General features: G+C 46.3%; 1 protein-coding gene across 1 annotated transcript in view; it reads left to right on the plus strand.

Moving 5' to 3' along the window:
* Positions 1-13,754, plus strand: part of KCNQ1 (potassium voltage-gated channel subfamily Q member 1) — a 1,232,969-nt gene that overhangs the window by 851,940 nt on the left and 367,275 nt on the right. The window contains exon 10 of the mRNA XM_069624134.1: positions 9,848-9,992. Within this exon, the coding sequence (XP_069480235.1) occupies positions 9,848-9,992 (145 nt within the window). The remainder of the gene's footprint in view (positions 1-9,847; positions 9,993-13,754) is intronic.

Raw genomic sequence — 13,754 nt, forward strand, 5'->3', positions numbered from 1 at the left:
GTTTCGATTCAGCGGTCTCTTCTCGTTTTGTTAGAATATGAATCTCTGCTCATTTGGCCTTTAGTAACCTGAGTTGATTCTGCTTTTCGTGCAAAGTGGAATCACACTTATAATATGTGCTTTGTTTTGAGGTAGATTATGTATAATGGCGCTTGCCGCGCTATTCTTCTACTTAGCATAGCAAGCCATACTGTTTTCTTAGCCTTCTTGCGGTTCCAAGCATATGTACAGGTGTTAGCTGGTTCAATATTTTCATCCTGTTTACAGCTTAAGCTTCTTGGTATTTCAACATTGTTCTCCCTTTTAGGTTCACAATATCCTTATTCATGGGCTTTCGTCTCTTTGTGTCATTCTTGGGTCGTTATTTCTTCTATCTGTACGCCTGTCCGGGTCCCTGTGACGTCACCATTCGTCTTCCATTAAGACCTTTATGGTTTATTCCGGGATTGTACTTAGGCGATCTTCATTTCGTCTCCTTTGCTGGTAGGATTTTCTTAATGGATACCTTACTGTCCATGCTTGTCTGGGTATCGAGGTTGTATACAAATTGTTCATATTACAACTGTTCAAATGACAATTGACCAAATTATGAAGGTCAATTGTAACATATATGCGGGGGGAAACCCCCCGCAATCCCCCACCCACCCAAACCCAAATATATATATATATATATATATATATATATATATATATATATATATATATATATATGGTCAATTGTGAAAAGGTCAATTGTGACCCTTTAAATTCGGTCAATTGTTCATTCAAACAATTGTAAACGAACAATTTGGGTAATACCGGTATAGATACTTCGATAGGTGTTGCTTTTCTGATAGGTACTGGGCAGAGCCCTACTGCGGCTCTCTGCTGGTTTATTTGCTCATCATACGTCACATATCTTGGTGTGAATGTTCCTGGTACTTCAAAATGGGCGACTGGAGTGCAGGCTTTATTTGGGACCTCCGCTACACTTTTATAGAGTAAAGGATATGGAAGAACGATGGCTACAAATTTCCACCTCGTCCACAGCAGATGCAGCCGAAATTATCAACCTGAACAATTCATGGATGCTGTGCCTCCACCTATACAATGCTGGGTTAAGCAACATCATAAACCCAAGCTAATGGAGGCCGTTAACATCGCTTCAGCTTATCAGAAAGCAGCCATGGGACGAATGATATTCATGACCGCAAAGAGGAACCCTACTCCAGTCACCTCCTATAACTCCAGACACATGCCATGCTGCCACGCAGAGACGTACGCCTGTAGGCCAGAAAGGGAAGCATGAAAACTGAAGTCCATGGAGAATGTGGTGATACTGTCTTGGATTTTCCCGGCACCCAGTCCACGGACACCCCAGTGTTATGAATGTGGAGAATGGGGCCCCATAGCTCTGAATTGTGAGAAGGCAAAACCGGAACCTATCGATGTAGGGGCCTATGTGACGTTCCTCCAGACAAATGGGTCGAGTGGGTGGGGAGAGCAAGCAAAAAGATATATCCTATGTCTGTGAAGCAGAGGCGGCGGTCTGCATACCCGAGCCATAGTGACTCCGGAAGTCTACAGACTGCCATAAGCAGCAAGCTTGTTGGACCAACGGACCCAGGGAACAGGTGGTATGTATAAGGTGCATACATAACGATATTAAACCATATCCGCTAAAAGGGTTCACATAACAATAAAGGGGAGAGACATGCGTATAAAAGCAGCAGTTCTACCCACCCTTCCGGAACCACTGTTGCTGGGTTCAGATGCCCCAGGCTTTAAAGAAATCATCAAGGAATTGGAAGTAGATTGGTGGAAAGAGGTCCTGTTTTCCCAAGAGGAGATACAAAGCCGATAGACCAGAGAAAGGAAAATGAGAAACGATAAGAGGAAACAAACATATATGAAAGAGCAAAACTATGTGTCCGGCTGCAGTAGACTGGAGTATCGATAGCCTAGGGGACAACTTTAAAATGGCCCAAGAAACAGACCCTACGTTCCGCCATGCTCGAGAATCCATCAGTTACTAGTGTCCATGAGACCAGTGAGCACATTTTTGGAAGGAGAAAAACCTCCTATATAGAGTGGTAATCGAAGACAACAAGGAGCCAATACAACAACTCCTGGTGCCTCTGAAGTACAGGAGCACTGCAATAGCAGCAGACCACAATCAAGTGGGAGAATGGCATCAAGGAACTGAAAAAATAGCCTCAAAGGTTCTACACAGATTCTACTGGCCGGAATATATGGCAACATCCCCTTATACTGTAAACAATGTCCAGAGTGTCAACTGAAAAACCGAGCCGCAGTACCTAAGGCTCCCCTGCACCTTCCCTTCCCCCACTCAGTCCTCTGCACTTGCCATATTGGCCCCCCCAGCACTTGCCCTCCCCCTCCCTTTGGGCACCCTACTCCTGCACTTCTCCCACATACCCTGTACTTATCACCTTGTCTTTTACTTGCACTGTAGGGTTGTCAGAAGGCTAATATAACTGTTGTTTTGCTTTGGGTTTTTTGCTATGTACCCCCTTCCCTCAATTTGTCCTATGGCGCCTGACGACACCTGTGTATAGGCAACATATAAATGTCCAGTAAATAAATAAAAAATAACTAAATGAATGCCACGAGACAGGAACCCTTCCAGCGGATAGGCATGGATGTTGTGGGTCCATTGGAACCATCCAGCCGGGGTCACAAATATCTTTTGGTGCTTGACGATTATGCTACCCGGTATCTGCAGATGTTTCTGTTAAGGAACTTAACCACAACACAAGTTTGTGATCTCTATTCCCTTTATGGCATGGGTAGGTATACCCAAGAAAATCGTAACGGGTCAAGGCACTAACTTCATGTCACGCCTAGTACAGCAAGTCTGTCAGGCCTTGCATGTCACCCACTTAAAGGCAGCCGTTTATCACCCACAAACAGATGGTCTAATGGAGAGATACAACCATACAATTAAACGAATGATGCGCAAAACCCTGGACAATTCATGCCGGGATTGCGACAGAGTGGTCCCCTTAATACTGATGACCTTACGGAATACACCTCAGTCATCCACTGGGTTTTCTCTGTTTTAACTTTTGTTTGGAAGACAACCCCAGTCAATGCTTGACCTACTCAAAGAGGAATGGGAGACCCAGTGAGCTCAATAAATAACTGACGGAGTATGCACACAACCTAGGGAAGCATGTTCAAACCCTACAAGCAATAGCACAGAAAAATCTGAAAAAAGCCCAAAAACTTCAGGAGAAATATTACAACCTGACGTGTCTGCTTACCTTCCAAACTGGCGACAAGGAAATGGATTTGCTTCCGACAACTGAAAATAATCTTCTGGCTTCCTGGAAAGGCCCTTATGCAATAGAAAAGGTCCTAGGTCCTGTAACGTATGAAGTATGCCAAGACGACAGATGACATATTCTTCAGATCTACCATGTGAGCTTACTTAAAAAATGGGAGGAACCCACACCAGTAGTGGCTCTTATTGTAACTGAGGCTCCATAAGGGGGAAATAATGTGCCTGATCCCACAGAACCAGGAGAGATGCACCTCAGATTGACTGTCTGGTGGTGGTATTGGGGATCTACAGATAAAACCCTCTGCTGACAGATAAGCAATGAGATGACTTAACTATTGTACAAGTATAACAAATGCATTTAATCAAAACCTGGGAAAATGCCCAAAGCATATCATGTGATACAGACCATACCCAACCAGGTAATTCGACAAAGGCCATACTGTATTCCAGAGGCCTGAATCCAGGTGGTGGAGGACGAGGTGAAATCCATGTTGGTCTTTGGTGTGATAGAGCCACCCACCAGTAACTGGTGCTCCCCAATAGTGCGGGTGCCTAAACCTGATGGCTCTATATGCTTTTGCATGGATTTCAGATGTCTGAATAGCATCTCTCACTTCGACGCATATCCTATGCCATGTATCAATGATCTCTTGGAACGATTGGGGCAGGTCCAGTTTCTCACAACCATAGACCTGACAAAAGGGTACTTACTGGCAGGTACCATTAAGGAAGGAAGACCAGGAGAAGACCACTTTTGCCACCCCTAGAAGACTTTACCAATTCATTGTATTACCCTTTTGTCTGTGGACAAACTGTTACATTGCCGTAGCAGGTATGCAGCTGCATATTTGGACGACAGTCATTCGCAGCATCACATGGTACGAGCATCTTCATCATCTGGAGATAGTCTTGGCAACCCTACAGTCAGCAGGAGTACATTTGAACCCAAGAAGGACAACAGTGGCTGCCTTCTAAACCAAATACTTGGGGTCCCTGGTCGGCAATGGTACACTAATCCCAACAGTGGCTCTTGTCCTTACAACCATTTTAATTCCCTCCATTTCATGTTCCTGGATGTCAGTTGGCTCAGATGGATTTTATGTCGTGCTCCGTTCCCCTGCCCGAACGTCAGGGCTTGATTGTGGCAGAGGGGTGTGATACTATGGCAGCAGCTGCCGAGGCCGACTGTGCCGGGTGTGACCCCGCAACAGCAGATGACGCCACGGTAGCGGCCAACAGAGGGGGTGCCAGTGCTGCTGTGGCAGGTGACGTCGCAGGTAAAGCTGCGTCAGCGGGCAACAATAGAGGGGCTGACACAGTGGCTGCCATTCACACTGCACTAGTGCCCCATGTAATAGCGCACCACATGCTGAAAGCTGCTGGACTCTGTAGCAGAGACACCGGTACAGGCACGGGCATTCGCCGCGCCTGCATGGAAGCTTCCAGGATACAAGGCAGGTGCCGGCCCTACTTGCAGTATGCCAAGTCAGCGTGAGTAAGGACAGTAGTCTACTGTCCTTACTCACGCTGACTTGGCATACTGGAGTTTATTGTGTGATGCAAGGTATTGTCTGACAATACCTTGCATCACACAATAAACTCCAGAAAGGAGAATGCAGCAGAAAGGAGATATATTCTAATCTGGGCAATGTACACAGCCAAGCCAAACCATACTGCAAGATTGTAAGGGACAAATGGGATTAGGGACTGCTCTTTTCTACGTCTGCAGAGAGGTTTAAAGGAACAGCCTGTAATAATGGATTCAATCACTCTATTGCCAGCCTTTGACAGAGGAGGAGGTGTGGGAAGAACAACAATTCACCTGGGCATATTCAGGAGTGGATCTATCCGAGATGAGGAGAAGAGCCTTAAATGAAGATATTGGTGAAGACTGACAGGAAACAAGCACAGCCAAGAGAAAGACTGCAAAGAGGTCAATTGCAGTTTGAGAAAAGACCAAGAAAATAAACGGCATTAACGGAAACACTTGTATAGGCGCCATATAAATGTCCGATAAATAATTCACCAATTTGCTGTCTCTGGCTTATTTGTGAAACCCACATTCTCACAGGGTGGATTGTGAGGCTGAAGTCATTGTCTTGCCCCAAGCCAATGGTGGAACGGGATCAAAGCAAGACTCTACAGGAAGCCCACTAGAGGACTCTGGTTTCCCGGCAGTGCGCCACAGGCTCTGGTCCCTCAGGAGCTGTTGGAGAGATCTTTCTACAGAACTATGGCCGTGCATGTAAAACCATGTAACCTAATGGTAAGAAATGGCTCTAACCAAAAGATAGATCAAACTTTTTAAGGGCATCAATGCACAGCAGTCCGGCTTCACTCAAGGGAGGAGGTAGGCTGGCAGTTGGGTACAATTATCTCCAATAATTACCCCCGAGAGACTGCACCAAACTGTTATACTGACAAGTATATACTTTGTTCTAAAATTACTTAGAGAGTTACTAAGTTCTTTGAGTTCAACATAGCACATAGTTAAACATTGCATGTATACAAACAGTAAAGGACCGAAGGCAGACCATTTCCACTCATAAACTAAAGTTTTGACTATTACCTGTTGGTATGCTTGGAAACTATAGGGCTAAGGCGTGAGGAGAAAAGGGGAACCCCAGATAACAGTGCAATGCGTTTTCGCACCCATGATCAGAACCTTCATATGCCCATGCATGGATATTTGCAGTAATCCACATCTAGCGCATAGTAAAATCATGAATACAGATCTAGACCATAGACTTGATACAGTACCTAGAGAGAGGAAGAAGGGGGTTAACACCTTTCTAACAGTTCCTTGAGGCCCACCAAAAATTTCAGGCTAGGCTTAGATTTAGTATACCAGAACAGTATTTTCTCAATACACCCCTAGAAAAGGATGGCTAAACTGTAACTAAGACCAGAAACCGCATTGCAGAGCAATTCCATAGCAGGAGGGCAGAGTAGTGATTTAACACAATTAAATATGTAGTAAATACTGGGTAGATGGTAACATTCTGTGAAAAAATCTAGGCACTCCAGGGGGACTCAGGAAAAGAATCGCTGTTAAAGTGAGTACATTTAAGCCATTTTAGGGGTGTTTTCAGTGTTGGTAAATGTTCCCATCTGAATCCATAGGACAAAAGGCGGAACAGAGGTTGTAGGATAAAGTCAGTATTTGTTGCGTCCAACAGGTGCCTAAAAGGAAGCAATCTATCCCAGGGAACACCATAGGAGACCCTCCTCGAAGAGCTTCTGTCCCAACCAGAGACGAAAGGTGGCAGATTAGGATTAATGCCAATAGAAGTCAGTGGCTACCTGTTCGATCTTCCGATCCATCATCCATGCCATCGTTCACTAGTGGTAAAAGCGTTGTGTTAGCTCAGCATGCAGGTAGTTCTGGAACCTGTAATGGGAACACGGAAGTGGGAATTGTATGTAAACGGTTGGAGATGCTGGAGCCTGGAGGGAGGCGAAAGGCAAGCGCTTGAATGAAGCACACTGAATACTCACTTCGACTCGATCCTAACACTACCACAGTGGAAGCAGCCTGCAATAAGTTACCACTTCAGAACCCAGGAGACCTGTTTCTGGACGATGGAAAAGATGGTGTTAAAAAGGCTCAAAAACAGTCCCACCATGGGACATGCTGTCCAGCATGTGAGGAGGACAATGAAGAACAGCCAAGAACAGACATCCAGCAGCCAAGTGAGGAAACAACGGAGCAAAGTACAAAGGACGCAGAGCCCAGCCGGTATCACCAAATTTGCCCCTAGAAAATCTGTATCTCTTATTTGTTGCCAACCATCCAGTAAATCCGGTAAGAAGTAGCAGGTTAAGGAATGCACAGGGTCTCGCCTAGCTTTACACATTCACTCACAAACTAGCCCATGCCAGCCCTCTAATCGCAGACCAGGCAGACAATCAAAGGTATTGATGGCCAGCCGATCACGCTCGCCCTGAAAGCTGCTTGACACTCTGCTCCATCCACACAGTTAGTGTATCAGGGCTTTCTGGGACATAGGACTAATCTAAACTAATCCAAACCACCCTAGAGGGTGCAGCGCCTGTCTCAGATTGAGCCCACAATTTCCTAATGTCCATTTTATGCTTCCCACAATGGAATGGAGCAAAACAAAAAGGCCGGGAGTGGCACTAACGGAAAAAGAATTAGTACCCCAAAGGCTACCGTACTAGTACATTGGACTACTAATGCAGAAAATCAGACTGCACCCCTGGTGATGCCAAAAGATTACAGCTGCCACAAGCCTACTTCAAAACACAAGTGTAGAGTGATAACATTGCTGTGTGCCTAAGTGGGGTACTTAACCATAACCCATGCTTAGGTTCCATATTGGCTATGAACAGAACATCAGTGTGCAGGGAGACGTAAGTAGATGTCCCTCTGACCAGAAAAATAAGCTCAGTGATCTAGGAAAAGAAAGAAGAGGTTTATGTTGCATAAAATGGAACAGCACAAACTCCCAAAACCGAGGTCTTGCCCTAACAGAGTCCACAATAGGCTCTCGTCTCTTGGGACCCCAACACAGGCTCTGGTCCTCCTGGTGGCTCTGAGTCTAGGCCAGGGTCTAGGAATACAGCTTCCCTACAGGGCATGCGCCTCTCGTGCCTTACATCTGCGGATTTGAATCTAAAGCTGAAGGACGTCCTCTAAAACTGTCCCTTTGCTTCTCTCTCCTCTTTCTCTTTTGCTCCTTCCTTCTACATCCTCCAGATCACTTGCAAGCCAGATCCTCCCTCTCTGGCAGAGTCGTCTTCCTGCTCCTTCTCCTTTCCCTTTCTCCCTTATTGCACACTCTCATGTGGGATGATTTCAACTCTTGCTCCTCTTCTAAGGTCATTTTCTTCCTCCTCCTTCACGTCTTATCTTCCCTTTCTCATTCTCTCCCTCCATGGTACTGGGAATATTTCCCCCCTCTTCCTTCCAATTCTTTCATTCTGGTGCTGACGTTTCCCTGGTGTTCTTTTCCTCCTGTCTCCCGTCCTCCTACTCAGATCTTTTCTTGATGTGGTGCTTCTCCTTGTGTTACTTTCTCTACATCCTCCAGCCCCATCTTCTCCATGTTGTTCCCCCTCTCATCCTCCTGTACTGTATGTGTTTCTTTCTCTGCACTCCGTTAACCTCCAGCTGTTATCCATACTTTCTCAGCATTGGACTGCCTGGTTCACCTTGTATATTCTATGGCCAACCCTAACTGATCCAGTAACTCCTGTGAATTGTGAGACCCTCATGTCCCTCCTGAGGGTTTGTGAGATTGACTCATGGTTCCTGGTTCTGCCTTCTCCCCAAGTGCCCCTCCTAATAACTCGCAGGTTGTGAGGTGTGATTCATGTTCTTTGTTATTCGGATTGACTTTTTTTACATATGAGTCCATGGTCGAGACCTTTAAGAAGTAGCAGTGGTCATTGGACTCATTGATAGTAGCCAGCCATATGCCCACACCTGCCGGTTTACAAAACATGTCTGTGGTTCACGAGGACCTGGTCCCTTTCTCTTTGTTCATCAGACTGTCTACGTTAAAAGGGGCGAGTGCCCAGTCCCGCGACCACGCTGCGGAACTGCACATTCAAAGCTTCTGTCGTTTTGGTGTATTGAGGTCTATCTAGAGACTGTCAACATTCCCAAACAGGGCTCTAACAGTGCTTTCTCACAGGGTGGATGGTGGCATGGGTAAACACGAGTACTGAGACGAAGGTGTTGAGAGAGGCTGTTGGGTAATCCCTGTCCACTCCCCCATACAACCTCCAGTGTCGCCATCTCTTACAGGGCGGCTTTCTTCAGCCTCTAGAGCCTCCAAAAACCCTTCTCTCTCCTGCCATATGTGACTATCTGGCCGCCCTCCACATCTACACCTACCCCTGCTGGTCCATTTTATTTCTCCCTTTTTTCCTTAATTTAAGTGGGTTTTGCTCATTCCTGCCCACTTCTTTATTGGAAATTGATGTATACCATTATAGACTACATAAACACATATATACAATTAAATCCCATTCAGGTATAGTCGGCGAAATTTGAGATCCCAAATGGGGTAGAATGAAATCCACTTATCAACATATTTTCTTGTCTCGGTCAGATGTAATGCCTTTCATCTGACAGACTGAGGCTGTTTACAGTGGGCCTCATTACAAGTTTGAAAGTCCGGAAACCAGGGTGTCCGTAAACTCACCGGAACCCTTGCTTCTGGACCGGAAAACTACGGGTCTGCCTGCCGTGGCCACTGCGTCCGACCGATCGGACCCAGCTGGGCGCATCGGCCACGGTAAACGGACAGTTCACGGCGATTCTGAGTCCCGACTCCCATAGAGTCCTGTGGGACTCGATGGGAATGGGGACTTACATTTTACCGGCGCCTAACTTCCGGGCCGCCCGACTTGAAATCTCCCGGTGGCATCGGGAAGTCAGCCATCCAGTAAAACTTTACAAGTCCGGCGGCAACCCTCTGGCACCGGCAGGGTTACCGCAGGACTCGTAATGAGGCCCACTGTGTCTTGGTTGTATCTCTAAGAAAATGCTGTTGGTATCATTTTAACAAACGTACATTTTACACATTTTAGGTGAAAAAGAAGAAGTTTAAGACTGAAAGAGACAATGGTATCGGCCCAGGAGACAAAGTAGTGTCTATTCCAAACATTACTTATGACCCGGTAATAGATGACAGAAAAAATAACAGCTACAACTTGGAGTCCTACGAGAATACAGGTAAGATATTAAGTAAGGCATTACATGGTTTCTGTACAGCACAGGTAAATAGTTGTTTAGACGAAATGGCGCTACTAAGCGATCAGCATTAAATTGTCAGTAAGGCACCATTAATGTATGTTTAACACTCCCTTTTTATTTCTTCCTCAAACTCTTACTTTCTGGGAACCCGAGTCTTTCCGCACTGCATTCTAACTTTGCCTAGTTTATTGCTAATCCATTCGCTCTGGTCTGTCACTGTTCTTCGCTGCCTCTTTAGAAGGCATTCTGCAAGGCTGTGTGTACTGTTGGCAGTGTCTGCTCTTAGCAGTGTCGTATTGGTCCTTTTGGCTTTCAAAGCCATTTCACTCTCATGGATGCTTCGACTCTTCATTGCCTTCTTAAAATGGAACCTATGATCAGTCATTTAAAGACTGTCATCCTCTTTTCCTCTAGGTCTGTCCCTCTTTGTCATGCCTTTCCACATTCCGCTGATTATCTGCTCAATTACTTGGTTTTGGCTTCCAATATTACCATTTTGTACTTGTGCTGCTGTACTTTTCGGTCCTAGTGATTGCTATGTCTTTCAGATTGACTAATGACATTTTCTTTGTATGCATTTTCATGCTTAGTGCCAACAGTGGCAGTCAATGGATTGGAATTTAGGCTCCAAGACCCTGCTGGGTCCAAGCACACTTCATCTCAAGTTGCATTTCAGTGCGAATGTCCTTCTGTCGCTCACACCGTCATGTCACTTGACCTGCAGAGAGGCATTTCTACATTTACAAAGAAATTACAAATATGTAGATTTGCAAATTTAAAGGCTACCCCTCAAAATCACTTGCCCAACCCATCCCAGCTGTTTCACTGCATTTGGTGATCGGCCAATGCACCAAATATTTAGTTTCAGATGTTGCTTGCAACACCTATAAGATGAAACTATTGCATTACAGTACAGATGGGGAGGAATGCCATACGAGGGGCACACAGCCTGTAGGTGTTTGGTTAGGTGCCCACCCATTGACTGCCATGTCCATTCTAATTCCAATGGTCCTTCCCACCCAGTTATCCCCTTCCCCGCCCAAAACACCTCCTCATGGGATTTCTTTGAGCTCACTTTAAACAAGCCTTACCATCAAACTTAGCAAAGTGCCTGGCAGTGTTTTTCAAAGTAGTCTTCTGAGAGTTAATGACTTAGTTGGAGTTGTAAACCCGCTATTGGTTTAATAAAAATGTCTTACCGGGTCTGCCTTTAACCACTCGATTTAAAAGCACTCTGATATGATATGATAGGTTATTTATAACGCGCTTAATACCCAAAGGTTACTCTGCGTGTCCTTCACTGAAGTCCTGTTAAAAACAAGCATTGACAAAGCCAAAGGTTTTGGCTTGTGTATAATGTGACGATTCACTAAGTGTTGTCACTTCTCTCCACATGATGTGGTGGGAAACATCCTCAACTTAGGTGGTTTGTGCACACTTTTCTGTGGCTCCCTGAGTAGGGCTGTTGTCCAAAGCGCTTGTATCATTGCTAGTAACGCCACATCCACTTGCTTGCAAAAGGCTACCCTATATAGCAAATGCGGGCAGAGATGACGCCTCTCCCCCTACACTGGGAGACCTCGAGTCCTTCACACCATCCATGGATCAGAGGTAAGCCCCTGTGGGCTTTGATTACACGTGCACATTCGCGCCACCATTTCATCAGAAAATCCTTAATTTACACGCATGATTGTGCGCAGCTTTCTTTGTAAAAGGAAAGCTAGAATCACCTTTACAAATTCCCGTTTCGACTGATTTTGTGTGCCTTCACCTCTTTGTTCACCGATCCAGCCATTCAAAGATGGCGGCCCGCATACCTAGCACTGGAGTGCCTGGTACCCAACACGCTGTGGCCCCGATTGGATGAGCCATGCCTCTTATGCAGTCAATCGGAAAGCCGGCAGGTGTGCTGGCTCTCCTCCCAAGGCCCCTGTCTGCTCCCTGTCTGCTACCAGGACCCTCCCAGGTGAGACGCCATATACCTAACTGGGCCGTTTGACCTGGTCCCCAACATCTCTGTTTCAGATGCCCTGTAACATGGGGTTACACTTTATGAATGTGCTCACTCTGAACTCTCTTCTGTTTGTGTTGTAATTACCTCTTCAGTTTCTCTATGATGTAATCACTTCCTTTGTTTCCTTTCTGTAACCAGAAGCACTGTAACCAATCTCTTAAGCATAAGCGCCTAGATACCTCTGGGCTTTGTTTGCTATATAAATAAATAGATATATCCCAGGCATCGTAAGATCAGACACGTACTGGCCTTTTCTCCCCGATTGTGTGTATCATGAGAGCTATTGATGTGGCAGGCAGACCTCCCATCTTCTAATTCATGGTTGAACCTTCAGTAGCCAATTCCGCTAAGCGTGCTCTTGTATCTCAATTTGAATGCAATTGTTTTATATGTTTTACAGGTTGCATTTGTTGTTGCTCGAATGCACAAAAACTATATTGTACACAATGAAAAGAAAGGATTGCGACAAAGGCCCATAAGTGACCATGTCCATAGATGTGTAGGCCCGCTTTCACCCATGTTTAGTGCATCAACACTCATTCCATTTGTCCTACTTCCAGTTCTTTCCTTTTCTCCTCTTTCACAGACCGCATGCGTGACGACATTTCTTAAAATAAATCCTCAATTTGTATAACTTCATGCAACCCTAGTTCTTGATGTTAGGCCTGCGCTGCCCCCTGCTACCCCCTGGTACCCCTCCCCCGCCTCCCCCCAGCTAGAGAATTTGAAGGAAAGCGAGGGAAGAGATGGGCTAAGTGGTAGGGTGTGAGTGGGGTCCAGTTTATACTGAATATTTTCTTGTATTCGACCTGAATTTAGCTACGCGCAAAATCTCCCTGAAAGGAAAAGTAGCATGCACGGTCCACTTCCGCCACTTCATTCATCGGGTCCCCAGGAGCTTAGGTGCCTTCCCCCCCCCCCCCCCCCCCCCCCCCTCCCCTCCGGGATGGATGGCGTGGCCACCCCTGCCCTGCTTGTCGCTGGTAAGTGTAACATCCCCTCCCTACGAGTTGGATGAAGTGAGTTAATGGAATCGTACGTCTCTTACGGTGGAAACAGATACAAACATGAGGTTTCAGCTGCTACATTCCTGACCTCCATTCACGCGGACCACGTGAATACCCTGTATTCTATTAAATAAGTTGGGGGCTATACAGAATCTGTCTGCCCTTGGACCGGGAGAAACGCGTAGGCTGGACCATCAAACAGGGTGCTCCTTCCCTTAAGGTTGGAGAAAATGGGTTGCAGGGTGCGTCGTGTAACCAACTGCACAACGCATATCCCTCCAGCCCATGCGCTCCAGTCTTCAAGGGTGGAACGTCATGATTGATGGTCCAGCCATCGTATAAGCCTCTGCCTCTAGACGAGTCCATAACTGCCGCCAAGGGCCTGGAGTGGGCCAGCCCACGTCCCTGTGTCACATACTGTATGGCATGTCACCTCTGGCTTCACTGGCCTTTGTAGGGCTCTTCCCCTGCACTCACCTCCCCGCGCCACCCATGTCTGCCAGGAGCAGCAGCCCCTCTTCTGCTCTCTCTCGCCCTCCCTCCCCCCCTTCTCCACTTACCCCCAGTGCATAGCTGCCCGTCTTTTCACTGTACAGAACCCACAGCTGCCTATTCACACAGCGGACTTCATTCTTCAATATATCAGTCTGAGTGCCTTCACTCTTTTGCTTTGCCACTCAGTCATACATCCCCATGTTGCCGCTTAGCAACCACATATAT

The sequence above is a fragment of the Ambystoma mexicanum genome, chromosome 11, assembly GCF_040938575.1.
Source record: "Ambystoma mexicanum isolate Mex_15411 chromosome 11, UKY_AmexF1_1, whole genome shotgun sequence".
In the NCBI taxonomy this organism is placed as follows: domain Eukaryota; kingdom Metazoa; phylum Chordata; class Amphibia; order Caudata; family Ambystomatidae; genus Ambystoma; species Ambystoma mexicanum.